At 50.9% G+C, this 27,843-nt stretch overlaps 2 protein-coding genes across 3 annotated transcripts; both read right to left on the bottom strand.

The window, feature by feature from the left end:
* Window positions 1-52: 52 nt before the first annotated feature.
* On the bottom strand, window positions 53-13,899 carry LOC122389553 (DNA repair endonuclease XPF-like). Of its 2 annotated transcripts, none has more exons than XM_043381706.1 (17): window positions 13,791-13,899; window positions 12,184-12,753; window positions 11,769-11,890; window positions 11,349-11,465; window positions 10,922-11,111; window positions 9,897-10,656; window positions 7,952-8,132; window positions 7,183-7,335; window positions 6,624-6,737; window positions 5,854-6,205; window positions 5,376-5,548; window positions 4,421-4,612; window positions 3,813-3,998; window positions 2,694-3,233; window positions 2,195-2,425; window positions 966-1,067; window positions 53-644 (listed from the first exon to the last, which is right to left on the bottom strand). In XM_043381706.1, exons 6-17 carry the CDS (start codon window positions 10,400-10,402, stop codon window positions 459-461), a joined length of 2,916 nt encoding a protein of 971 aa, XP_043237641.1. In that variant the 5' UTR covers window positions 10,403-10,656; window positions 10,922-11,111; window positions 11,349-11,465; window positions 11,769-11,890; window positions 12,184-12,753; window positions 13,791-13,899; the 3' UTR covers window positions 53-458. The 2 variants fall into 2 exon arrangements, with proteins under 2 accessions (XP_043237641.1, XP_043237642.1); XM_043381707.1 differs by having other exon boundaries at window positions 12,184-12,456; window positions 13,791-13,883.
* Window positions 10,582-12,210, bottom strand: LOC122389554 (UPF0669 protein v1g209471-like). The gene is made up of 5 exons (XM_043381708.1): window positions 12,184-12,210; window positions 11,769-11,890; window positions 11,349-11,465; window positions 10,898-11,111; window positions 10,582-10,656 (listed from the first exon to the last, which is right to left on the bottom strand). The coding sequence occupies exons 1-5, from the start codon at window positions 12,208-12,210 to the stop codon at window positions 10,582-10,584; spliced, it is 555 nt and encodes a 184-aa protein (XP_043237643.1).
* Window positions 13,900-27,843: the final 13,944 nt, after the last annotated feature.

Raw genomic sequence — 27,843 nt, 5'->3', positions numbered from 1 at the left:
TGGATAAAGGGAAAAGTAACGCGGCACAATTAACCGATGGTCCATCAACACATTTTTCTGAAAGGCATGTATTCCATAAATCTAACAAAACTAGTTGAACAAATCACCACCGCAATACGTCATCGTCGGTAGGCGGCGGCCACATTTCACCCCCGGGCGTCACCGCATGGTAAACTGCCGGCACGGGGGCAGAACCGCACAGCGACGGGGTGATATGAGCCAGAGCCTGGTTAGAAAAATAATCGACCCTGCATTACAAACATCGGGAACATGATCACGACAAATCACATTGTTTTCACATCACATCTAGCTGACCTATGGCTTCATCCTCTGAATTCCTGCCGACAGGCAAAGCCAACACATCGGCTCCTGAGCTCCTGTAGATACTGTGATAATCAAATCACATCCAATGAAAATAAAGAACATTCAGGAGCCGCACCTCAACCACCGCCTGTGCCTCAGCTTTTCTTTTTGCCTCGCCAGAAGCGAGGCCGTGCGGCTCGGCCGCGGCCGGCGGTAGTTGCCGTCGCCGGCCGCTTGGCGGCGCTCATGTCGCCCGGTGCCGGAGCCGACAGCTTACCGTGCAGAGCCTGGTGGAGCTGGGAGGCGTCCGTGGGCGATCCGAGCACCTCTGCCAGCGCCTCCTGAAGAACGACACACACCACAATCAGTATTGGAGGGGTGATACCATAATAAGCAGCCCGGCAGAATGCTAGCGGTATAAACATTGCTAGCTACACAGCATAAACACGCGAACTATGCGTGTGTAGAAAGCAACACAAAAAAAGGTCTGTATGGCAGCATGATTTAAACATGCAAGTGCATTACACCTTTAAAAGAATCGTCGGAAATATAAAATTTGGATCAAAAAGGCATGGAACCTAACCTAACCCAAAACGAGCGGACTTTTTGTGCCAGTTAATTTCTACCAGGTCCACAGCTCAACTCAGTGCGCGCCAGCCTACCTCGGACATTTCCAGCAGGTCCAGCAGCGAGTCGATCTTGTTCAGCAGGGCGTACAGCGTCTTCTGTCGCACCCCGGGCAGCTTGCTGACAAAGTCGCGTACCTGACGGAATAGAACGACTTGTTAGTCCATGGGAAACACAAGTGAAAACATCAAAAAAGCAAACAAAGTCGGATCTTAGGGCTCGTAAAGTTCACTGCCTTCACTGCAAGGAGAGCATTTCTTCAAAAAAAAAAAAAAAAAATGCATTTCAAATCTACTCGAATTTCACATCTTCCAAGCACAGAGTACCATAACACCTGTGGACTATCCCTATCTCTACAGCATCGGAACTGCGGGTCGACCGGCAAGTCCTATGCCTATATCTCACCTGTGGATTAACCCTGTCATCTGTCCATATCTCACCCAATTGGATTAACCCAGTCATCTGTCCATATCTCACCCAATTGGATTAACCCTGTCATCTGTCCATAGTTCACCGTGGATTGACCCTGTCCTCTGTCTAATCTATCTCTCTCACCTGTGGATTAACCCTGCCATCTGTCTTCTACCTCTCACCTGTGAATTAACCCTGTCCCCTGTCTATCTCTCACCTGTGCATTAACCCTGTCCTCTGTCTATATCTCACCAGTGGATTATCCCTGTCCTATACTATATCTCACCTGTGGATTAAATCAACCCTGTCCTCTGCCTGTAACTCACCTGTGGATTTATCCCTGTCCTATACTATATCTCACCTGTGGATTAAATCAACCCTGTCCTCTGCCTGTAACTCACCTGTGGATTATCCCTGTCCTATACTATATCTCACCTGTGGAGTAACCTTGTCCTCTGTCTATATCTCACCTGTGGATTAACCCTGTCCTCTGTCTATCTCACCTTTGGATTCACCCTGCCCTGTCTCTCTCACCTTTGGATTCACCCTGTCCTCTGTCTAATCTATCTCTCTCACCTGTGGATTAACCCTGTCCTCTGGCTTCTATCTCTCACCTGTGAATTAACCCTGTCCTCTATCTCTCACCTATGAATTAACCCTGTCCTCTGTCTCTCACCTATGAATTAACCCTGTCCTCTGTCTAATCCATCTCTCTCACCTGTGGATTAACCATGTCCTCTGTCCTCTACCTCTCACCTGTGAATTAACCCTGCCCTCTATCTCTCTCACCTGCGGATTAACCCTGTCCTCTACACCTCACCTGTGGATTAACCCTGTCCTCTGTCTCTCTCACCTGTGGATTAACCCTGTCCTCCGCCAGCGTGTCTGTCCGGTCAGCAGTGGCCGAGCGCGCCTCGGCCAGGCTGGGCTCTCCGGCGCCCTCCTTCAGCTGGTGCAGCAGCTCGGCTGATGCGTATGGAGACGGACACCACATCAGCCTCAGCCGCGGGAAGTGGAGCGTCAGCAGCTGCAGTCGGCTCACCACCTGTGCCGACGACATGTCGCTAGACAGGTAGTATTTGCCCTGAGGAGAGACGGGCGGTCAGCTACTCAGGGCCAACCAGATAGACAAACTGGCTGTGATAGATCAGAGACTGAGGGACGACCCCGCAGGGAGACAGCATATTGGCCGAGAAAATAATTGCTTTAATAAGAAAGCAGTATCAATTTTAGCAGAACAGTTAAGATAAAATAGTTCAAGTGATGAAGAATCAGTGCCCAGTTCATTACTCAATCCGTCCCCGCTAATACAACACCCCAGTTAAGATCATACCGGGCCCCAGTGAACTGACCTGCAGCGTGAACGGCTTGGACTGGTCGAACTCGATGAGCAGTAGCGGGCGCCGGTAGTGGCGGCTCATGGCCAGCGCCTGTCCATAGAGCCGGCCCGACATCAGCGAGCCGATCAGGTCGCTCACCGACTTCCTCTCCACGCACAGCTCGGGCGTGACGATGTAGTCACCCACCTCGATGGTGGCCGGCACGATCTCCAGGCCGCGCCGGTGCAGCAGCGACGGCAGCTCCGAGCGAAACTCGCGCATATCGACGATGACGCGCGGCGGCTCGGCCGGCGGCGGCGGCGCCACGCCGCCGCGCCGTGAGCTGGCCGCCGCCGGCTCCGGCTGCACCGCGCCGCGCTCCAGGTCGGTGTTCGTGTCGTCGCGTCCCTCGCGCTCCTCGGGAACCACCATGGAGGCCTTCTCCGAGATGAGGTACTCGAAGGCCTGTTTCTCGGTGCGCAGGGCGGTGAGGTAGGCCTGCTCCTCGCTGGTGCCAGAGAAGAGGAGGGTGTAGACGCGCAGCTGACGCTCTGGTGTGGCCGCCTGGTGCACCTGAGCGGCGGGCGACGGGCACAGACGGTCAAGGTGGGAGCGTGAGGCGGGTGGCTACTTGTAATTTGTGCGCACAAATGTCAGGCGGATCGATGCAGTCGCCGTGAAAAAAAATCGCAGGAACACGGTATCGGCAAAGTCGGCCATCTTTCTATGTTTTACTTCGAGGCCAAAAGGTTGACCAAAGGTAAGGTCAAAGCTGGTGACGTACTGCAGAACGGTCGTTCGATGAGTCATAAACTGCTTTTTCCACGTCCCTCTGGCACTTTCAGATAACGAATTTCGGCGTCCAACATTTGCCTTAGAAAGGAAATCGCAAATTTTGACCCATTGGCCATTAGGACCGGCAGTGGACTCTATTGACCCAAACAAAATATAGCCTTACTCCTCCGAAAATACTCAATAAGAGCTATTGACCGTTTCTCCGCGTCAGTTCCTACCTTCTAAGTTTTCCATACATCGGATGTAACCAAATTACACCCAATCATAGCGAAGCTGACTAAACCTTACCCCGGCGCGTGGTAATGGCCTTCCATGTATCCATCATCCCGCCAATCATCACACCCTCGTCGCCCTCACCTCGATGGTCCGTATGACGGCCACATCCAGATCGTACAGCACGACGTATCTGGGCCGGTACAGGTGCAGGCTGCGCTGCAGCTGGTACGGGTCGTTGGCGTCCTTTGTCGGCAGGAGCAGCAGCAGCGGCGAGTCGGGCAGCGAGACCTGCAGCTCGTCCTCGTCGGCAGTGCCGCCACCGGCAGACTGTGGGCGGGAGGGAGAAGGTGGGAGGTTGTGTGGTTAGTGTGGAGAGATATATCCCAACAATCATACCCCTGCTGTGGTGCCGTGAGCCCGTAAAAGGGATAGGTATGGGCTGCGGGGGAATCAACCGGAATCAGGGACAGCGACGAAGTGGTTAAGGTGGTGAAAATGAATCTAGTGTCCAAGGTAAAGTAGAAAGAGGAAGAGTAGCATGAGTAGCGGAGATTGATGCTCATTCCCGCTCAGTGCGATTGGTCTAATTATGGAGACTTCAAGGACATGTAGTCATACATATGTGTTCATCAGCCAGAACAAAACACAGACAATAAAAGACGCCAAAAACAAGGTGGAATCAAAGGTTGGATAGGAAGTTTACAGCAATGCGATCCCACCTTTACAGAGAATAGGCTGATAGAGCTCACCGTTTTCGGGTCGGCGTTGCCCATCTGTGTCAGTGTCTGCTGGCCTCCGTCCTTGTTCGGCGCCTTCTCCTGGGCGGTAGTCGGTGTCGTGGTGACCGCGGTGCTCGGAATGAAGGCGTCATCATCGTAGCGCGAGGCCAGAGTGAGCTGGAACCGCCTCCAGAGCGCCGCCTCCGAGCCCAGCGTCAGGAACTGGCGGCACAAAGAACAGGATACAGTGAACATACAGTGACGCCATACTGCGCCACCCCCGAGCCCAGCGTCAGGAACTGGCGGCACAGAGAACAGGATACAGCGAACATACAGTGACGCCATACTGAGCCGCCCCCGAGTCCAGCATCAGGAACTGGCGGCACAGAGAACAGGATACATAGGTACATCGGACATACAGTGATGCCATACTGCGCCGCCTCCGAGCCCAAAGTCAGGAACTGGCGGCACAGAGAACAGGCTACAGCGAACATACAGTGACGCCATACTGCGCCGCCTCCGAGCCCAGCGCCAGAAACTGGCGGCAGGACGGACATACATACGTGATGAACAGCTGCACCGAGATAGACGACAGCTAAGTACAGGCATTTAGATGAAAGTGAAAGAAGCACAAACAAGCTAGATAAAAATCCGATAGTCTCCGAATGTGGCCATTTTGGACTAAAATTAATGTCAATTACTGCGAACCTACCAATAAAATAGTTGCATGTTACTCGGTAGAGGACAGGCCCGTAACTATGTGGTTACTCCTCAAAGACCGATACCACCCTCTGAACACTCTGAACATGCGGGCTCGTGACTCACTCTACACACTAGGCTGGCAATTTCCCAGGCTGGCTGTCTCGTAACTCCCCCAAGAGACCCGGAACCCCCACTTAGACTGGTAACTCCCCCACGCAGACTAATAACTCTTCTACACAAATCGTGAGCTACACGGGTACACCATCCCCAGCGCAATACTCACCTCTCTGATGCGTCGACAGGCGGCCATATCGGAGGCCACGATCAGCACCTTATCCGGCCAGAGGGGCAGCGAGTCCTGGGACTCATCAGCGGCAGCGGCGGACACCTCGGCGCGGATCTCAGAGAGGACCTCGGAGAGCGCCGGCCATCGCGGCGGCTCCTCGGGCGTCAGCACTGGGGGTCATATAGATCTCGTCGGCACTGGGGTCTGGGGACCACGCATACAGTCAGCACTGGGGATCACACACACATCGCCAGCACTGGGGTTCACATAAATCTCCAGGGACCTCAGAGAGCGATTTAGATAGTGATCAAAGAGCAGCGAATTACAGAAACGCATTACATTACAAAAACACAGAGGCGCGTCAGCTACAAACAAAAAGCATTTAAGTAAGTTAGAACCTCAACTCTAAACACTCGCCACCGCGGGGTGGTTTGACCACTTCAGCCGCCTCACTGCACTCTCAGCCAGCACTCACCCTTCGGCTGCGGCCGCTTGCCCTCTGCGCGCACTGCCCTCTTGGCCTGCGGCTGGACATCCCCAAACACCCTCCTGCGCGCGTCCACGAACACCGTCTCGGCGGCGTCCAGGATGGCCCAGCCCGAGTTGAGCGCCCGCTCGGCGGTCTGCTGGGCAGCCACCAGCTGGTAGAAGCTGCAGCTGTCCAGCTGCGGCAGCGCCAGCAGCAGCGAGCGCAGCGTGCGCAGGTCCGAGGCCAGCTGCCGAGTGCGCGCGCTCAGCTGGTTCCAGACCGGGTCCAGACGGTGCCGGGTCACCTTGTGGAACGAGCGCGACAGCACGGTCTCGGCCGTCAGCGAGTCCCAGTCCAGCTGCGGGAGGAGGGCGCACGGGGCGGCAGGTCAACAGGCGGGCGGCAAAAACACGAGTTAGGAGCGAGACTTCTGGAACCCAGCATATGTGGCGTTGATAAATTTGCTAACCGTTAAATTCGCATCAGCACTAGATATTGCAAACTAAAAAAAAAAAAAAAAACACACACACACACACACGCAGCAGCTTCAATGCAATTTGGTATAAGACAAGCTCAGCAAACAAACAAACCCACCCAAAATGACGTCATCACCAGTCCCTAAGCGGCTCTATCTGCTACCAGCGCTGGCCGCGACCGTCCGTTTCCGACGCGCTAGCTGAGCAGCAGAATTTGGGACCGAGAGGACCGAGACACAGACTATCGGCGGCATTGAGATCTTATAAACACATTGGACCTCTCAGTTCGGCGCCACTCACGGAGGGGTTGAGCCGGCGGAACTCCTTGCAGCTGATGTTGATGAGGTCCAGCAGCGCCGTCTGGATGGACATCATCAGCGGCGTCATCTTCAGACGGATCTCCACCACCTCCGGCTGGCCAGACAAAGGGTGCACAACGATTAGCGCATAACGGGGCTCTACTCAAGTGGCGAGTCAAAGGATTGTTTGTTGGGGGGTTAGGGGCGCGCGGCCGACTGCCAGGTCATTTTGCGCCCAAGGCAAGTCAAAGGGTTCACGCCAGTTGCCACATTACGCGGGTGACGAACAGGTAGACATTGGTTAGTGCAGCAATTGAGTTGAACTTAAGCTGAGATTCCGAGTCTTTTTGGCAGACTGTCGCAGACTAGAAGATAATCTGGTGGTTGTACTGGTCCTGAGTAATGACATATACTTATTGGCATCAGCTGATATAGCATACAGCTGTTTTGCTTTCTTTCACCAGTGTTTAACTACTGCCATCATAAAATGAACAAACGCTTCATGTTGCTAATGAAGCAGAAAGTCGCGAAGGTCGCAGCAGATCGCGGCTTTCACTCACAGCGCATTCCTTGAGCGTCTGGTTGACCTGCATGTGGAAGCGGGGCCACAGGTACAGGTTGCGGACGAACAGGTTACGCATCACTCGCTGAACCTGACAGAAGCCAGACGTGAACGACAGCGGAGAGCTCGAGAACGCCTTGATGAATCCAGTCTGGAAAAGCGGAGGAGTTTCATTAATATTACAAATACTTCTGGAGGAAATGTTTAGTGTCATTTGTTATAAATAGAGCTTCCCATGTTTCCGCATCAAGTAAAAAGCTAAAGATTCGTCCATTTTCTTATAAACACCCTTACAGAGATTACAGATTATTGTAAAAGATGAAATATCAGCCCCAATGCACCTATCGAACTCGCAGTACAATGTACCAGATCTAACGCCTTTCCGGTGGCGCGTTTTGAGTCCGAACTTGACAACGTTGTTTGTTTCTCTATATGCCTGCAGAATCTCGCCTCATCTGTTTATTTACCCTAGACATCGGGAGCGTTAACTACAAGCGCATGTGAAAGCTGATGCAACTGTGACTAAAGTTGGGGTGGCTGGTAAGTTAGAATTGATACTGCGAGATAGACAGCAGGTGATTGGAGAAAAAGTAAGTGGGAAACCGCACATTTCTAGGAGGTAATGAGAAAAGTATGAATTAATCGAGCTTTCTTTACAGCACGACAAACAACCTCAAAGAAACACCGACAGAGATAACCGACCATAATAAATAGCTTTCAAACACTAATTCCATTCTCTGCGCCAGTTACTTAGCGCAGCGACCCACCTTGTTTTTCTGCCGGTACAGCCGGAGTATGAAGGCCTCCTGGGCCGACTCGACGACGGCGTGCGCGCGGTACACGACCAGTCCTGTGACGAGGTCGGCCGGACACCGCTCTGTCAGCAGGTCCACCACCAGGATCCTGGACGTGACGAACAGCACGCCGCCCTGCAGGTACACCTGGCGGCTGACAGTGGACGGGACGGTCAGAGGGAGCGAACACCTGGCGGCTGACAGTGGACGGTCAGAGGGAGCGAACACCTGACAGTGGACGAGACGGTCAGAGGGAGCCAACACCTGGCGGTTGACAGTGGACGGGACTGTCAGAGGGGGCGAACACCTGGCAGCTGACAGTGGACGGGACAGAGGGAGCGAACACCTGGCGGCTGACAGTGGGCGGGAGCGAACACCTGGCGGCTGGCAGTGGACGGGACGGTCAGAGGGAGCGAACACCTGGCGGCTGACAGTGGACGGTCAGAGGGAGCGAACACCTGGCGGCTGACAGTGGACGGGACGGTCAGAGGGAGCGAACACCTGGCGGCTGACAGTGGACGGGACGGTCAGAGGGAGCAAACACCTGGCGGCTGGCAGTGGACAGGATGGTCAGAGGGGGCGAACACCTGGCGGCTGACAGTGGACGGGACGGTCAGAGGGAGCGAACACCTGGCGGCTGACAGTGGACGGGACGGTCAGAGGGAGCGAACACCTGGCGGCTGACAGTGGACGGTCAGAGGGAGCGAACACCTGACAGTGGACGAGACGGTCAGAGGGAGCCAACACCTGGCGGTTGACAGTGGACGGGACTGTCAGAGGGGGCGAACACCTGGCAGCTGACAGTGGACGGGACAGAGGGAGCGAACACCTGGCGGCTGACAGTGGGCGGGAGCGAACACCTGGCGGCTGGCAGTGGACGGGACGGTCAGAGGGAGCGAACACCTGGCGGCTGACAGTGGACGGTCAGAGGGAGCGAACACCTGGCGGCTGACAGTGGACGGGACGGTCAGAGGGAGCGAACACCTGGCGGCTGACAGTGGACGGTCAGAGGGAGCGAACACCTGGCGGCTGACAGTGGACGCCCGGGACGGGAGAGAACACCTGGCGGCTGGCAGTGGACGGGAGCGAACACCTGGCGGCTGGCAGTGGACGGGACGGTCAGAGGGGGCCAACACCTGGCGGCTGGCAGTGGACGGGACGGTCAGAGGGAGCGAACACCTGGCGGCTGACAGTGGACGGTCAGAGGGAGCGAACACCTGGCGGCTGACAGTGGACGGGACGGTCAGAGGGAGCGAACACCTGGCGGCTGGCAGTGGACGGTCAGAGGGAGCGAACACCTGGCGGCTGACAGTGGACGGGACGGTCAGAGGGAGCGAACACCTGGCGGCTGACAGTGGACGGTCAGAGGGGCGAACACCTGGCGGCTGACAGTGGACGGGACGGTCAGACTTCAGAGGGAGCGAACACCTGGCGGCTGACAGTGGACGGTCAGAGGGAGCGAACACCAGGCTGGCGGCTGGCAGTGGACGGGACGGTCAGAGGGAGCGAACACCTGGCGGCTGACAGTGGACGGGACGGTCAGAGGGAGCGAACACCTGGCGGCTGGCAGTGGACGGGACGGTCAGAGGGAGCGATCAGCGAACACCTGGCGGCTGATAGTGGACGGGACGGTCAGAAGGAGCGAACACCTGGCGGCTGACAGTGGAAGACAGAACAGCCAGCACACGCCGCTGGAATATATGTACATACGTACATACTGCGAGGTGGCATTCAACTAACTGAATGTGCAGTGTGCAACTGCATGGATGGCCATTTGGCGCCTATCATGTGAGACAGTTTATTATATAGTGTAAAACACAAATTGTCACTGCCACAAACCCAAATGACCTGACATGAGCCACCTCTCGGCAGACATTTCCAGCCCGCTCCCTCCCACCCCGATGCGAGTCGTGCTCACCGCTCGGAGACGGAGGTGTCGGCGGTGACGGTGCGCGGCAGGGGGCTCACTCCGTCGGCCGCCAGCCGCTCCACGATGTACTCCTCCTCGGGTCGACCGGTGCCCATCACCAGCACCAGCTGGCCGGGGTCGCAGTGCACGCGCACCAGCGCCGTCACCAGCCGCTCCAGGCCCAGGCCGCGCGCCGACACCAGCAGGCCGTCCTCTGCCAGCAGCTCGAGCAGCATCTGAGTCTCGTACGACAGCAGCGCGCCGCTGGTCACCGTGGCCTGGACGCGCTCTGAGATTGCCGCCGCCACCGCACCCGCCGCCGCCTCCTCTGCCGTCTCACCACCCTTGGCCGCCCCCTCGGTACCCTCCTCTGCCTCCGCCGCACCTGCGGCGGTCTCGGCCGTCCCAGCCGCTCCATTCGTCTCAGTCTGCCCGGTCCCAGGGGCAGAGACGGGACCAGAGGCCGGCTGTTCAGAGTCCGCCGCGGAGGGCGGATCACCGACTTGGTCCGACATTCTGACGCGGCTGGTATTAGCGGGTGATCGCTCTCCGGATCTTCAATTGTGTCAGGTAATGGATTAGACCGTGTGTTAGTGCTGATAAATGACAAAGGCGCCCACTAATATTATAAACCCCCTAAATCTTGATTATACGATGCTATACGCTCCCAGGCAAGGGCCACACTCATACGCCGTTACAAAAGTAACACCTCCAAAAATACTTCGAAGAAAGTCCACAGCAAATCGACCCAGCGGGAATCCTCGTGAACCTGCAACAAAACAAAACAAAATCAGTTTTACAGAACAGATTTAAGCAGGCAAATAACTTCAGCTAGCAACAAGCAAGCATAACAAGAAGGTAAATAATTACTTGTTAGATTACAGAAAAAAATCCTGAAACTGATTAAAACAATGCCTAGAACTGAGAACAGAACGTTTCCGAACAGCGCCATAGTGCAGCCCACACGGCCCCAGCCACATCCGATACGGCTGGGTACCGTATGCGGTCACCGGAGACCGCTCCTGTGCGCGCACCTCTGCCGAGCCGCGCTGAGCGCCGGCGCGTTTCCGCAGCGTGCCGAGCAGCTCGTCCTCCGTATCGTTTTCCGGGTGCAGGGTGAACTGGTCCAGGTAGTCGGGGTCGCGGTACACTAGGTGCAGTTCGTAGCTGGAGGACGGCTGGCGAGGGTGGCCGTACACGGCGACACCGAGCGGCCGCGGACACCTGGCCGGCACGGGTCACAGGTCAGCAGTCAGGTCAGCAGCGGTCACAGGACAGTCCGTGGTTCGGCGACAGGGGTGCACACTGCAAAACACCGACAATACGACCAGTGACCGCTAATATTGTCAATAACCTTTAGTAACGACAGAACAGATTGCAAATGATAAGAAGACTCAAAAGATAAATAGGTACCTAATCTACGAAAAACGAAGTAAAAAGTGAAATCAATGGCATCCTTACGCCCTGGGAATGTCCACCCAGTCCCGTCCACAAGTGGTCGAGCTAAAGTCAAACTCCTCGGGGTCGAAGGTGGGTTTCAGTAGCGTCTTGGACACGTACAGGTCAGCGTCGCCGCTCCTGATGAGGGGAAGAGACGGTAGGGTTAGCCAAAGCCGAAGACGCAACAGGGAAGCAGCTATCGTACCGCCAGGGACCGCGGCTAACAGTAACCCTGGCGCGAAATGATAGCAGCCCAAGCAGTAAAAACCTCGTTGGCAGAGCATTTCAATTTCCGCGGGGCATTTCAATTGTTCGTGCAATATAAAAAATATATCGAAACCAAACAGAAGCATCTCTCAAGAGGCAGCATCGCTCACACGAACGCAGCTATCTCGTACATGCCATGTCGACTCGCGCTAGCCCGACGGCCACACAACTCACAGCGACTCAAGTACGATGGTGACTGGTCCGTCCCACTGGAGCTTGTAATAGGTATAGTTTCCGGCGTCCACCTCCCCGCGAATACTCTGGATAGCGTAGTCACCCCACACGGCACACACACACTGAAACAGACGTAACACACGATCATCGGGAGGCTACGGGAGTCTGCACTGACTGGGAACGATTGAATCAATTATTGCGGGTGTGCATAATGCATATGCCAATGAGAATGACATTAATAAAAGCCTCGATTTAATCATTGAATAATGATCTACCATTTCATGCATCAACGTCATTGTGATTTTTCATGCATTTACGAAATTTGTGACGTGATGTCGAACGAACAGAGGATGATAAAGTTATGTTAACTGCCTACTCAATGATTTCATGTCAACACCGCTACTCGCTAGCTCACCTGCAGCAAAAGAAGAGCGCATAGCATTGTTCTACTGTTTTTCCGGGAACTTCCACAGGCTCTTGTCCAGCAGGCGGCCAAAAATCTTATCGTAGGGGTGCACGAGGCGCGTCGGCTGTCCGTCGGCCCCCTCCAGCGGCTTGCCCTCGTTGGCCCACTTGAAGATGGATCCCTCGATGTTGACGGCCTCGTAGCCGGGCAGCGGCGGCTCGGCGGCGGCCGGCTGGGCGCGCAGGGCGTTCAGCCGCTGCGCCGTCACCGAGGAGCGGTACCCTACGGAGCAGTAACAGGCGATGGTAGTGCGCTCGGCGCCGGCGGCCGGCGGCGGCAGGTGGCGCGTCAGCGTGCGCCGCACCGTGGCGTCGTCACTGTCCGGGTCCAGGTGGACGGCGCCCGGCAGTCGGCTCACGCCGAACTCGGCCGCCGTGCGCGTGTCGAGCAGCAGGAGGTCGGCGCGCGGCCGCGGCACCAGCCAACCGTACACCGTGTCGGTCGACACGTGCTGCACGCCAGAGAACTTCTTGCGGATAGTGTACAGCAGAATGTTCATCGAGGCACTCATGACCGCGCCTAGGGGGGGGGGGGGGGGGGACAGGGGAACACGGCCGGCGTCAGCGCTCGGCGCCAGCGTTCTGCCGTCTTTTTCTTTCCACGACTTGGGCTGACAGAATTACAAGAAAGGGTTGTTCATCTAAAGAAGCTAGTAGTAACTGAATGAGGTAGTGCATTATGCATAGGCGGTCTCCATTAATAAAGTTAGATGAAAATGGTAGGTAAGATGTTGTCCATCTAGCTTTCCACTAAGGACTAAGGAGGCAGTGGAAGCTAGCATCTGAACAATTTTGAGTGCTTGACAAGGGTTCCAAATCCAGAAAAAAACACTTTAACAATATTGATGGCAAAATGTAATGCAGAAAAAAGGACAAAAACATCAGATTAATCAAAGCACATCCAAAGAAAAATGGCAGTTGGAAACAAGTGATGTTTTTTCATCCACACTATTAACAAGATCAGGAGTTTGCGTATCATTGATAAAATGTGATGTAAACCCATCCATAGGCTACTGAATAAAAGATTGCTCAACTTCTTCTTTGTGGTTTAGGGCGCGTAGCCATCAGGCAAGATTGCCAAACCAGCTTACCTAAAGTGTACTTGCCTAAGGAAAAGGCAAATAATCATTACTCATGCAACATGCAAGGTCATAAGTTCAATGATCATTGCTCATCCCAGATCAACTGATATTCCACTGATTAGTATTATCAATTTTCCGCAAAACCCGCAAACTTGCAGATCACAAAAGTTATTTCCTGGACGATCACGGATAGTGTAGCTCGACCTTATGGTAGGTACGGCTCTCGCAAGATTAAGCTGTAGGTTTTGCACTTTCACATTTCCGGATACCTATCTCAGAAACTAATCGAACCAATTCAAATTGTTTTTATTGGATTACAATTAGGATGCCCCTCAGTTCAGGTCAAGAGCTTCCTGACTCCCAATAGGTTGTAGCGCCTCAACCCTCAAGTGCTAAGTACCCAATTAAAATTTGATCACTTTTATAATATTGTAAAAAAATGAAGTTCGACCTATTATCATCCTATCCCACTTACCACAACCCTGTACAACCCCTGTAGCAGCCTCCCAGCTGGCGATCCCAATCTTATCCAAATATCCAAATCGATCCAAATCCAAAGATCCAAATCCTAACTTGCGTCCTATTTATTTTACCCCGCGTTCGGTGTCTCTCCGACGACAAAGAGTCTACGTCGTCCGGCCAATCAAGTTCCATAACCGCAGCCGAGGCCCTGCTGACCTTGAACGCGATTGGCCGGACGACGCAGAAACTTCGTCTTCCGAGAGACATCGAACAGGGGCTAGTGACACGAAAGAAACCAAATAACAAATTTATAATTGAGATAAACTGGCCCCCTATTTCAAAACGCTGTGCTACAGCGCCTGCGCGTTACATGTAGCGGAGTATTGGGTTTCCTGAGACATCCAATGCCGTATGGTATAGGCCGGATATCTTGGGAGATACCCTGGGCCGGAGCGGAAGCATTAACTTGGCGCGGCGTTTGACAGCGTTTGAGACGAATTCGGCTCGGCGGGCTCGGCGCTTGGCTTGGAAGTGTGCCACTTCCGCCAGCGACTTCCGGCCTGACTTCCGCCAGAATACCACGTGGTTGGTGGCCACGTGGGTCATGGGAGTTGGGTATGTTGACATTGAAGATGAGCGAGGGCCAAGGGGCAAGGAGAGAAGGAAAATGAAGCCCAGCGGCAGGCAGGTAGGTACCGTCGTTTTTTCAGACTTCATCTTAATTATTGAGCCTGTTCCATCGCGTCCAGTACTCACAGTAGGAATTCATGCCTGGAGGTTCTCATTGTTATAGTTCGTTATTTTAAGTTTGCCCCTCAGTGTAAACGTCTTTTTGAACACAGCACGAGAATTGCTTGCTGAATTACTGAGAAAACTGGTTGGCGCACATTGATTTGACCAGATTTCACAGACGATCAATTTCATCAGATTTATTTACTATTTCACAGACTCATAGCTCGTATTTGCCAATACCCACAGCCCCACAGGCAATGTAGGAAATAAGGCCCTTTGCTGGTCCCAGTCAGGTCCAAACGATTTTGTTCTCCTTTACAAGTTTATACTCAGGCACCTGAAATCTCTTAAATTTCCAGCCTGTGTGATGAATAACTGCTATTATTACGTCTAAAACATGCAGTTTAACATTGAGAGAACACATTTTATCAACTGTCACATTTAGTAGGCCAAACATATGACTTTCCTGTCGAATGTTCTAAAAGCTGGCCGGTTCTCCGCACAGCTTTCATTCTCCGGGACCAGGACCAAAATTCACAATTCCAACATTGCCCACAGGGCACAGGCATAGACAACTTCTCAGGAATTATGTCTGAACTAATTAATAAATTGCACGGCGTTTAACATAACGTTACATCGTTGGTGTTCAAAACTTATTTTGAAAATATTATTCATATCTCCAATACAATGTGCGCAAACCAGTTTTCTCAGTACCGTAAAACGGGGTGTTAAGGGACAGTGGGGTGCTAAGGGACAGTTGGGTGGGAAAAACTTTGAGTCATATTAAGTTCCTAATTTGAGAAGGTTAAATAAAAACTTGAGTGTGGTAGTTGACACTGTTTTGTTCTTGACTATAGTACAAAATGGCATGGTTTTTCATGCAAGTGATTTGGTTCAAAAATGGTTTTGAAAATCATGCTACATTTTCACGAAATTGAAACATCTCCAAAACTCTGTGTGTACCACTTAAACTAGTAGGTGTATGGGGAAAATGAATGCATAGGTGTATTGCCACATGTATTGCACATGTTCCCTGAAAAACTTACACAAATCCACCCATTCATTCATCATCCCCTTCCTCTTTTCCGGACACATGCATATTTTGAGGTTGATGTGGGGTGCTAAGGGACAGGGGAAAAAAATAAAAAATAATATCTAAATATAATTTCATAAAGTTTTCTTTCAGTAGGCATGAAAAACGCCTAATTTCACGTAAAATGATGGCAAGTTTATGCTTTTATATCAAACACTTCTTAAGTTATATAGCAAAACACCTCAAAACTCCATTAACACTCTCTTTTACAATGATGGGTCAATGAAGCCTGATGTAGGTAAATGTGATGTCATCATAAAAAGGCCAAAAAAGAGGGCAACATCATGACAAGTGTCTAGCTTCAAAATGGGTGTTTGTTGATGACAGAAGAGTACTTTTTGGTTCTCTCTACCTTATAATTAGCACATTTTCCAGAAGTGTAAACTGCATTACCTGCAATTGGCTAAAAAGACCATTAGTGATGAATGAGCCTGACTTGTTTTGTGACAGAATATGCAAAACATTCAATAAATAAATTGTGTGCCCTTTCACTTCCCAATTGTGGGCATTTGATGACCATTTCTTGGAGTAATATAGGTGTCCCTTAACCCATTGATACACACACACACACCCCACATTGGGGTGCTAAGGGACAGTGATGAAAAATAATAAGAAATAATATGCAGGTATATATTTTAAAACTTAAATGTAGCAGGCATGTAAAGCACCTAATTCCACATAAAATGCTGACAATTTGATGCTTCTATCTCCAACCCTCCTCAAGTTATGTAACAAAACACCTCAAAACTGTCCCTTAACACCCCGTTTTACGGTAATTCAGCTAGCAACTCTCGTGCTGTGTTCAAAGAGACGTTTATAGTGAGGGGCAAACTTAAAATAAACGAACTATAGTTTTTTTTGGTATTTGTTCAGAAAAGATCCGATTTACAACTACAAGTAACAATTGTGGCGTCGTTGAAATGAATATGCAACGCAAGGTTAGGTTAGTTTTGATTGTTTTTTCCTTGTATTTTTGCCACACGCCACATGATTGGATTAAGGATGGCAAGTAGTGTAAGAATGTGCAAAATTTTGCCTGAAAAGTGGGTATTAGTAGAGCAGACGGGGCATTCCACGTCAAATCGAACAAAAATCGGCTGTTTTGCACCTTACCATCAGCGATTTCATTATAAATTTGTGAGCGAGTTCCTGTGTCGCCCCGAACATTACATTGATGTTTTTTGCACATTCTGACCACAGGTCTTCTAAATATAGGGCATCGAATTTTTACAAAATGTTGCATCTTTATATTTTTGAACGACCATAACTTTGGTTGTACTTGTTTGATTTGAATGAAATAAACCTTACTGTTTAGGTAATTTCTTAAGCATTTGTTTAGAATTGCACCTACTTAAATATATGACCTTAAAATTTGCTTAACTCTGTTCTTAAGCACAAAAATTGAAATAGCAAAAAACACGTCACCTTCGATTTGGCTAATTTTCATATATTTTATTGCCTACCATATTCTTAATAACCTGTGAAAAAATTAGAGTGGGCCATTCATAAGTTTTGAAGAAAATGGCACATATGCAAACGTATGTTAGCACGCGCAGTGGAGGGGGAAGAGTGAATTTCGCCCCACCCCTCCTGTTTTTCGCCAATATCTCATAGTATTAATGCGAAATTAATTATAGCTACCTGTCCAAAATTGAATTGCACATCTCATCGTGCAAGCAAGGAAAATCGGTTCACAACTGGTCTAGTAATAGCGGTGTAAAGTGAACATCCTGTCGCCGCGGCGACGCGGCGACTCGGCAGCCGGCGCCGACCGCTGCGCGCCGCCTGAATTGTAGACTGTGCCGGGACGGAACGGAACTGTTCCGTCTTTACATCGCGCTCCTTACCGCTGATTACGTTTGATTCGCGTCAAATTTTGTGAGAAGACTAAGAAATGTACAGGCAATCTTATGGTGTAAGAATTTTGAAAATCGGTTGGTAAACAATTGAAATATGAACGTGTAAACACAAAATTGTGATTCCTGCGTTTCCCGTGTCGGCCGATCCCGCCTCAGCCGGCGACATGTTACTCTTAGCAGGTCTCTAACTGCCATATTTATTATTGGATTAACTAGAAATTCCCCATACATACTCAAAATGTATATTCTTTCGTATAGTGAAGATAAAAAGACGTGAAGATATCGTTGCGTGATGTTTTCGTTGAATTTTTGGCTTCATGATGCATTTCCACACGGCTCAAAATTCACCGCAAAATACCGTTTGCCTGAGACACTTTTACTATGGAACTTGAATGCTTGACTACGATGACTATGTATTTCCATTCTCGCAGAGTTTGGGATATCACTAATCAGCAATCATTCATTTCAGAAAGTGTACACAAGCAAGCATGTCTTGACTCTGTCTTTCAAGGTCACGCGCGGTTGCGTGATGTTGATGCATGAAAACGGCGTTTGCCGCGTGAGTTATGAATGGCCCACTCCAATTTTTTCACAGATGGTTTGGAACATTGTGACGGACATAATATGTAAAAATTACCCGAATCGAAGGTGACGTGTTTTTTGCTATTTAAATTTTTCTGTTTTAATTCAAGGTCAAATGCATTTCAAGGTCACTTCAATTTAATTTTATAATTAAAAATCAAAGCCTTATCAATTGCCTACAAGACCCTGTTAATATCATTTTGATACCAGGAAAGGAACCAGAGTTATAGACATTAAAAAAATTGATGTGTGGCATTTTTGGCTATATTCGATGACCTATATCTCAGCGATACTTTATCAAATTTCGAAAATATTATACTTAACTCAGTTTTGAACCATGCCCAGTCTGCCTACAAATTTTCAGAAAAATCGAAGGGGATGACGGATTTCGGTGTTTGATTTGACGTGGAATGCCCCAGACGTCACAAAGGTTTTCCAACCAAGGAGTGGAGAGGCGCCATACCCGGAGGTGCTTCTTTCTAGGAAAACCTAATCTGGCCTAACCTAACCTACAACCTAAAAACCTACAACCTACAAACCTACCCTACAACCTGTAGTGAATATGAATGAGAGAGACCCTTCTCACTTCTCAGGCTTTATTCAACACAAACTTGCTACCATACCTGCAACACAGGATGAAAACAAACCATCAGCAACGCAAACAGACATGGCCCAACACTAATGCCAAACACGACATATAACACTTCAAACAATCATAACATTCTCCCCACCCGCTGTTGTACAGGGAAGGAAGTCAACAAACAAACTAAATGCAAGTCTCATTGCAGTACGTTGACTTACAACAGCTACACAGAATAATCACGCAGATAGGTGGGAGTATTTATATACACTAGGTGGGAGGATGCCTGGTCCGGCCAGATCGACGAGCCGGCTGCGGACAGGGCGCAGCGTCACGAACCGGCTGCGGACAGGGCGAGGCGGCACGTTCACCGGTCTCACATCTCGGGACTCGCCCACCACATTCTTCAACGGGATGACGGCGGGACCGGTCGACACAGGACCCCGGAACCAGCCAAGATGGGACGGACTCACTACCCAATACCCATACTCTGAACCTGTATCGGATGTACATATCAAATGACTCACAGCGGTCTACACCCCCCTCTACTAGTTACTACATCTTTGAAGTTGTCCAGATCCTCTTTGGTGATCTGAGTATCACTTCCAGCTGGTATGTACATCTTCTTGAGGCCATCATCCTCTGAGACCAACGACTTCCCGCTGTTGGTCCACTGGAAGCCTCGTGTATGGAGGTCCAGGCTGATGGCCAGCGATTCGGCTAACACCCTCCGTGTGCCACAGTCTCGTGACCAGTGGCGCACCATCCTGAGCGACAGCACCAAGAACTGACCCACCGGCAGACGCTCTCGCATCGTGTGTTGTTTCTTGATCTCCCCGTTGAAGGCCTCAAGACCGTTATTGGTGCTGGGAGACGCCACATCATGGCCTTCCGACCACACAGAGAAGCGCTGCAGGTACGTGATGGAGAAGTATCTGCAGAACCTTTCTCCATCCTCCGTGGGCCACTGACGTCTCCACTTCCCAGCATACGCGCCCTAAACCAACGGAACTCAGCAGCAGTTAGGCAAACCTGCAGGTTTGCCAAGTCCCGGAGGAATATGTTCCGGATGGCCTCTGGTGCTCCACGAAGGCGCGAGTCTACTGCTTTTTTAACGTGGAACCAGCAGGACCGCCTAATCGCCTGCGGGAACACCGCCTCCACAGCATTTGAGATGGCCTCGCAGCAGTCGGCGACGACCACACGCGGACGAAAGACCTCGCTCGGCTCTCGCTCCACGCTCTCCTGCAGACACAGCAGGGCTGCGTAGTCCTCCGTCGTTTCTGTGCTGGTGATAGAGTACAGCGACGGGAAAAACTTCCCCTGCCGATCAGTCACCCCTGTGATGAGCACGGGACACCCGTTCCAATTCAGTTTGTAGGTACGTGGCATCCACGTGAATCACGTCACTCTTTGCCGCGAGACGCAGCAGCTTGCGGGTGGTGAACTGCACCCTCAAGTGCCCTCTGTCTGCACCTGACGCCCAGTCAATGACGTAAGGCTCATCCTCATCACTCGCATCATCACATCACAATGTCACTCCCTCAGTTCGGCGTAGTTCATTCGTTTTTCCATATTTGTTCTTTTTCAGCGTCCGAAGATAGTTGGCCAGCTCCTGACTCGCCTCTATGCCCTGGTCGCGCAGGCTGCACGACCTGTGCATATGTGCAGGTACCAGATAATACCAGATAATATATCTGGTGTAGAGGTATACCTTGATGACGTCATCTACCACGGTCGCACACAGGTGGAGCATGATACAGCCGTGTCAGAGACCCTGCGGCCCCCTCTCTCAGATGGCTGCGGCCCCCTCTGTCGGGGCTGCTTCAGTTGCTGCACAGGTCGCTGCTCCTGCTGCCGTCGCTGGTGCACTTGAGCTGGTCTTTTCCGCCTGGCGCCCCTTGGAGTAATATATTGGAGTCCCTGCGCCACCACGACTCCATAGCGCGGCTCTCTCTCTACGCACTCTCCATAGTGGCAGCGATGGTCATCGTCATTTGCAAGGTGAGGTCTGAGCCTTCCACCATCAGCAGGCGTTGCCGAAGCCTCGTGGAGCCAGTGCGTTCCACAACTTGGTCCCGAAAAAAAAACTCTTCGGTTCTCCCCAGGTACGCACAAGTTGAGGCTAGCTGGCGAAGTGATGAAACCCAACTGGCCACCGTCTCGCCAGGCTGCTGGGGCCTGCTTCGGAACCGGTATCTCTCAGCACAGACGTTCGTCCGAGGCGAAAAGTAGTCATGGAGGCGACGTTTCGTGAAGTTGAAATCGTCCTCCCCCTCCCGCTTGGTAACTGCGGGTAGGGACTCAAATCCTCTTTCCCTCTGCCCCGAGGCAGGTCAGAAGAATTGCACGGCGTCTGTCCGACGAGAAGTCGTCTCCGCCGATGGCCGTCAAGTAGGTAGTTGTCAAACATCCCCGACCACCGGGTCCACGGGATGGCAGGTTCAGTGCCCGACGGAAAAAAACGGTGCAGAGGCACTCGCGAAAATATCTATTTCGCCGAAAAAAAGGAGTGGCGATTGGTGAACTTCGGCTCCTTCGTCGCCAACTTGTGCCCCGGTACTGTCGCGCTTCCTGGGACACTCGGTACCCTTTTCACCTTTATTCCTCAAGCGACTACTTAAAGGTAGTGTGCCAGCTTTCCTGGACCGTATGGAGTTAATGGCCCAGATAAGGAGAACCGGATTTTTAGAACTTATCCATACCTTCAAAACTCATGGAAACGTCTTAAATTCTTCAAATTTTGAGTACCCCAGTGCAAAATTCGCCCCGACGGGTTGTCGGTCGTACCCCAACCACATTTCACACCACTATGAACAATAAATGCACACACTGAAATCGCTATTACCGATATGCTCATCCAATCAAGTTTCGATAAACCCGTTCATCATCATCTCCTGCGGTTTCGAACACGCCTGTTAGGTGGTGCGGTAGACCGCGCCCAAAGCCAGGGCCCCGGTAACGTGAGGTAGCCGAGTCGGGGCAGCGTGCGCTGACCCAAGCCGGGGCCGCGCGTCCTCCCGGTGTCATGTGATAGCCCGGGGCTGCCCGCGGGGATGCGGTAGACTGCGCCCAAAGCTGCGGCCCCGGCTTGGGTCAGCGCACGCTGCCCCGACTCGGCTACCTCACGTTACCGGGGCCCTGGCTTTGGGCGCGGCTTCTGCTCATACTTTGCGTAACCGGACAAATCTTCGTATGGCATTTCTTCGTCGCGCAATTCTTCGTCCGCATTTCTTCGTCCGCAAATCTTCGTCGGCGCATTTATTCGTGTCGCATTACTTCGTCTCGCATTTCTTCGTAGGTGCAAAAATTCGTAGCGCATTTCTTCGTATCCGCATTTCTTCGTCGGCGCATTTCTTCGTCAAGCATTTTTTCGTCCACGCATTTCTTCGTCTACGCAAATCTTCGTCCGCATTTCCTCGTCCACGCAAATCTTCGTCTGCGCATATCTTCGTCCGCAAATCTTCGTCCCCGCAAATCTTCGTCCGCAAATCTTCGTCCGCATTTTTTCGTCCACGCATTTCTTCGTCTACGCAAATCTTCGTCCGCATTTCTTCGTCCGCGCAAATCTTCGTCCCCGCAAATCTTCGTCCGCAAATCTTCGTCCGCAAATCTTCGTCCGCAAATCTTCGTCGGCAAATTTTCGTCCGCATTTTCGTCCACGCATTTCTTCGTCCAATCAAATCTTCGTCCGCAAATCTTTGTCTGCGCTATCTTCGTCTCCGCAAACATTCGTCCACAAATGTGGTTCAATAAAACCATGAAGAAATATCAGACAGTCAAGTGAATGACGAATTTGATGCATGGAATGGATGATCGAAACTTTTGAAGTCAGGCAGATGAAGTCAGTCAGGTGAAGCTCTTGTATTTGGGAGCCGACAATTGTAACATTTCATATCATTTGTGTCCCGGAGTCCCGGACATTCTTTTTTTCGCAGTCGTTGAATGACAATATAATCTCTTGTACCTTCGCCGGCATAGGCGGCGGAACGGGGAGGGCACCGGGGCACCGTTCCCCTCTTTAATTTTGGCCTTTTAACAGTAGCCCTATGGGCGTTGCATGGAAAATTTATTGGACCAAAAGTCGGCAGTGCCGTGCCCCCCCCCCCCCTTAATTGAAGATGTTCTGCCGCTACTGCCCGCTGGACCTATTTGTTTTCTACGGTACACGCCGGCCGAGGGGGCGGGTGCGACCCCCCCCCCCCCCATCGCCGTTTCGCCACTGGTGGAGCTAGCGCGTCACGGAAAAAAACGAGCGTGTGCTCCGTTACGAGCCGCAGAGATTCAAGATTACTTTACTACTCGCAGAGATTAATACCCGATTTTAAGGCCTTCTAGGTCAGGGGTCGGCATACGGCCCACGGGCCGGATCCGGCCAGGTGGGTGACGGTTGGATCCTGCCCGCGACCATCTGACGTCCGGCCCGCGGCTGGTATCAGCGAATGACATCGTGTTCCGGCCCGCCCCCCCCCCCCCCCACACACACCGCCTGGAAGGTTAAGCGAGTAGACCACGTGAAGCCGCCAAGTGCACGCAGCCAGCAGTCGTTGATGCTGCGCGCAAAAGCTGCTGACCAAATCTTACCGTTGCAAGTTTTGTCTAGAAGTAGAATTAGACAAAAACACCCGCAAATGGTGTTTATAAACTCATGAAGTGTGCGAAGGAACAACTGTTGTGCCAAAGCACATTTGAGTCACTTTTATATCGGAGTCGATTTATGAAGGAACCGCGGGCCGGAACACGATGTAAGTCGCTGATACCAGCCGTGGGCCGGACGTCAGATGGTCGCGGGCCGGATCCAACCGTCACCCACCTGGCCGGATCCGGCCCGCGGGCAGTATGCCGAGTCGGCATACTGCCCGCGGGCCGGATCGCCGACCCCTGACCTAGAAGGCCTTAAAATCGGGTATTAATCTCTGCGGCTCGTAACGGCGCACACGCTCGTTTTTTTTTTCCGCGACGCGCTAGCTCCACCAGTGGCGAAACGGCGATGGGGGGGGGGGGGCGGGGGTCGTACCCGCCCCCTCGGCCGGCGTGTACTGTAGAAAACAAATAGGTCCGGCGGGCAGTAGCGGCGGAACATCTTCAATTAAGGGGGGGGCACGGCACTGCCGACTTTTGGTCCAATGCTTTCCATGCAACGCCCATAGGGCTACTGTTAAAAGGCCAAAATTAAAGAGGGGAACGGTGCCCCGGTGCCCTCCCCGTTCCGCCGCCTATGCCGGCGAAGGTACAGGAGATTATATTGTCATTCAACGACCGCGAAAAAAAGAATGTCCGGGACTCCGGGACACAAATGATATGAAATGTTACAATTGTCGGCTCCCAAATACAAGAGCTTCACCTGACTGACCTATCTACCTGACTTCAAAAGTTTCGATCATCCATTCCATGCATCAAATTCGTCATTCACTTGACTGTCTGATATTTCTTCATGGTTTTATTGAATCACATTTGTGGACGAATGTTTGCGGAGACGAAGATAGCGCAGACAAAAATTTGCGGACGAAGATTTGATTGGACGAAGAAATGCGTGGACGAAAAATGCGGACGAAAATTTGCGTAGACGAAGAAATGCGTGGACGAAAAAATGCGGACGAAGATTTGCGGACGAAGATTTGCGGGGACGAAGATTTGCGTGGACGAAGAAATGCGGACGAAGATTTGCGTAGACGAAGAAATGCGTGGACGAAAAAATGCGGACGAAGATTTGCGGACGAAGATTTGCGGGGACGAAGATTTGCGGACGAAGATATGCGCAGACGAAGATTTGCGTGGACGAAGAAATGCGGACGAAGATTTGCGTAGACGAAGAAATGCGTGGACGAAAAAATGCTTGACGAAGAAATGCGCCGACGAAGAAATGCGGATACGAAGAAATGCGCTACGAATTTTTGCACTTACGAAGAAATGCGAGACGAAGTAATGCGACACGAATAAATGCGCCGACGAAGATTTGCGGACGAAGAAATGCGGACGAAGAATTGCGCGACGAAGAAATGCCATACGAAGATTTGTCCTGGAATCCATACTTTGTGGTGCGGTGGTGGTGCGTCGGGCCGCGCGCTCGCGTATTTGGAATTTCCGACCTCGACGAGCATCTGTGGTAGAAAACCACCACTTTGGTAGGGGAAACTACTGCTGTCTGCTACCGTTTGCACTGCATGTCTCGCTGATAGTTGCGACGTTGCGACCTATTGCGACATCTATGCAAGTCAGCAAGGGTACGTACCTTAGTGATATACGTACTTCATAATTTACGTACTTTTTCGATGCGTATTTTCTTCTTTGACGTACTTTTGTCTAGGTATACCTACTTTGTACTGTACGTAGTGTACCTATCTCTGCGATACGCCTACTTCTGTCCTTGACGTACTTATTCCATACGTACTTTATACTCGACGTACTTTTGCGATACGTACTTTTGCCCTTGACGTACTCTTGTCCATACGTACTTTGTGCTGTACGCACTTTTACGATACCTATGTGCTTTTGTCCTTGACGTACTTTTGTCCATGCGTACTTAATAATCCACCGTATACGTACTTCTTCGATACGTACTTTTGTCCTTGACGTACTTTTATCCATTCGTGCTTCATACTGTACGTACTTTTGCCATGCGGACTTTTGTCCTTGGCGTAGTTTTGCCCATGCGTACTTTATACTGTACGAACATTTGCGATACGTACTTTTGTCCTACGTGCCAGGGGCGTCGCCACAAATTTTTGACAGGGGGCCGACTAAAAACCCAAAATTAGGTATCGTTACCGTACTTTTTCAGGCCGATTCCTTATCTGTTCAACGATACTGGCTGAATTCATACGCGGTGCGCGTCTGAAGTATTCATTTTTACACGGGTAACCAGAGCCTCCGGTCTTCTATCAGGGTATAATTGTTGACACATGCCGTCAATCTGATAGTTAACTGTTAATGTATTCATCATACGTGGTGGTTGCTTTAGGTATTTGTCACAACTCTGAACTCATAATCTCTTTTGGTCTCCAGTATGAATGGGCGGGGCGGGTCGGCGCGAAGCGCCGCGAGATTTTCGTCGAGGTCGGAAATGTATATGCACAGATGTCGCTACAATAGCTTGACATGCAGTGCAAATTGTAGCCGACAGCAGTAGTTTCCCCTACCAAAGTGGTGGTTTTCTACCACAGACGCTCGTCGAGGTCGGAAATTCCAAATACGCCGCGCGCTCTGACTTCGGCCAAGAAAAATGCGTCAGCTGATCATTGTCATTTCTGCCACTTGCGTGTGGTGAAATGGGGTCATAACTTAAGAGACGGCTTTTTCATATCAATTATTTTACATAAAATCATATTTCAAACCATAAATAATGTTCGACAGCCAAATAAAAGAAACAATACCAATACAGGCTTACAGCTTAAAGGAAGGGTGCCACCTTTTGGACACAACGCAGTTTTTACAAGATTAGCCTCACATGAACCTAAAAACCGGCTTCACTTACCTATGCTCGAGACGGTCAGCATTGAATCCGCACGTGAAGTTATCATTTGCGAGTTTTGCTGCCAGCATTCGGGCAGGCAAAAATCTTCAGCACTATTTCCTCGTCGTGTTAAGGGTATTTTATAAAACATGAAATCAGCAAAGGTATGTATAAAAGTTATACTTTTGAAGCATGTTTTATCATTTTGAAAGGGTATATTTTTTCTTTATGGTATACACTTAAGTTTTAAAATTTTAATTGGGAAGTTTTTCTAGTAAGTTGCATGAAGGGTGAAGGGTTCCATAGATCTCTTAAGCATTGTAAAGGAAAAACCTTTACTCGACTTATTTGATGTTCTTTAACTGTTGGCAAATATGGTCAACAGTTACCTAGTTGGTTACCTACAACTTAGTTCAAATCATGTTATCTTCTTCATTTTTATTTGTTCATCTTTTTGTCTCAGTTGCGCCATCAATGCAAATGGCAGAATGATATGTTGCCATGACAACAGGATATGCCAGCCGTCCTAGCTGCCACATCAAACGACCTTGAGTTGTAGTGGTGATATAAACAACGATCTTTTTTTTGGCCAATGTATTAAATGCAATGTTTCGGTTTTTTGTATATTGTGGACGCGCTAACCACGTCTAAAAATTCAAATAAGTAAAATAGATTCATAGAACAAAAATTTCGGAAGGTGGCACCCTTCCTTTAAGGCTCGACATTGTGTTGTCTACGATTAGACAGCTGATAACTCATTCCCGTACGTCGTAACTCTATAATGACCTTTGCTTATTGTCACATGTGCGCCGCATTCGCGATTGTTGCCGACGCCTGTTTGCAGGTCAGCCCACTACAGTTGTTTACATATCGAAAAACCGATAAACTTTTAGGCGAAAAAGGCACTATTCCAGGCCCATTTTTGATTTTTTGCGATATTAGGTAAAAACAGAAGCTTCTTATCCTAGGAAAAATAAAATGGGAAATCTTTCAAAGGTGGCACACTACCTTTAACACACACGAGGCCAAAACGAGAATACACAATCATGGCGTCTTTACCGCGTGGCACAGCCTGTCGCACACGCGCCACTTTAGCTACCAATATCCATTGGCACGACGCAACTAAAATCAACACAACAATCCCATCGATAAGTGTCACAGTGTCGGCCAGGGACCGGCTGTCGATGTCTGTGGTTTCCAGCACGTTCTTCCTGATGTCCTCATCTGCGATACCATTGAGGACGACCAGCTTTACGATGTCGTCGGTGTGGTCGATTTGTGCTGACCCAGTGCATCCCTCGGCACTACATGAGCCCGACTTCGTCCACTTGCAGAAGTTGGCCAGTCCCTTGAGTCGTGATACACATTGGCGCACGTGCTCGCCGTGGTCCTGGTCTGTCTGGAGCAGGGTCGCGCGGCTCGTGCTGAGCGCCACACGCATAACTGCCAGCTGTTTCAGCGTGATCAGGATGTCGGCCTCGGGTTTGGAAGCGATGTGCGGGTCCTACCGTCCTCACGGAACAAAGTCGCTTCCAACGGAAGTTCCCAGCATGCGATAAGTTGGGCTGGTATCCGGTCTGTTATCATCCTCGTCTCACGACAGAAGAGAGACATCTCCTGCTGAAGGCCTCCCAGTCTTCTTCCGAGATGGCTTGATGCAATGTTGGGCGTGCGATGTCTGGAAGTTTTTGGCGTGTCTCCGGTTGCTAGTGGACATTTTTCTGGTGCAGTTGCATGAGAGCTAGGCATTGTTGAGCGGTGCCTCAA

The sequence above is a fragment of the Amphibalanus amphitrite genome, unplaced genomic scaffold (genome assembly GCF_019059575.1).
Source record: "Amphibalanus amphitrite isolate SeventyFive unplaced genomic scaffold, NRLGWU_Aamphi_draft 000362F_arrow, whole genome shotgun sequence".
NCBI lineage: Eukaryota > Metazoa > Arthropoda > Thecostraca > Balanomorpha > Balanidae > Amphibalanus > Amphibalanus amphitrite.
The sequence above is the reverse complement of the archived record's forward strand: the minus strand, read 5'-3'. Positions and strand labels throughout refer to the sequence as shown.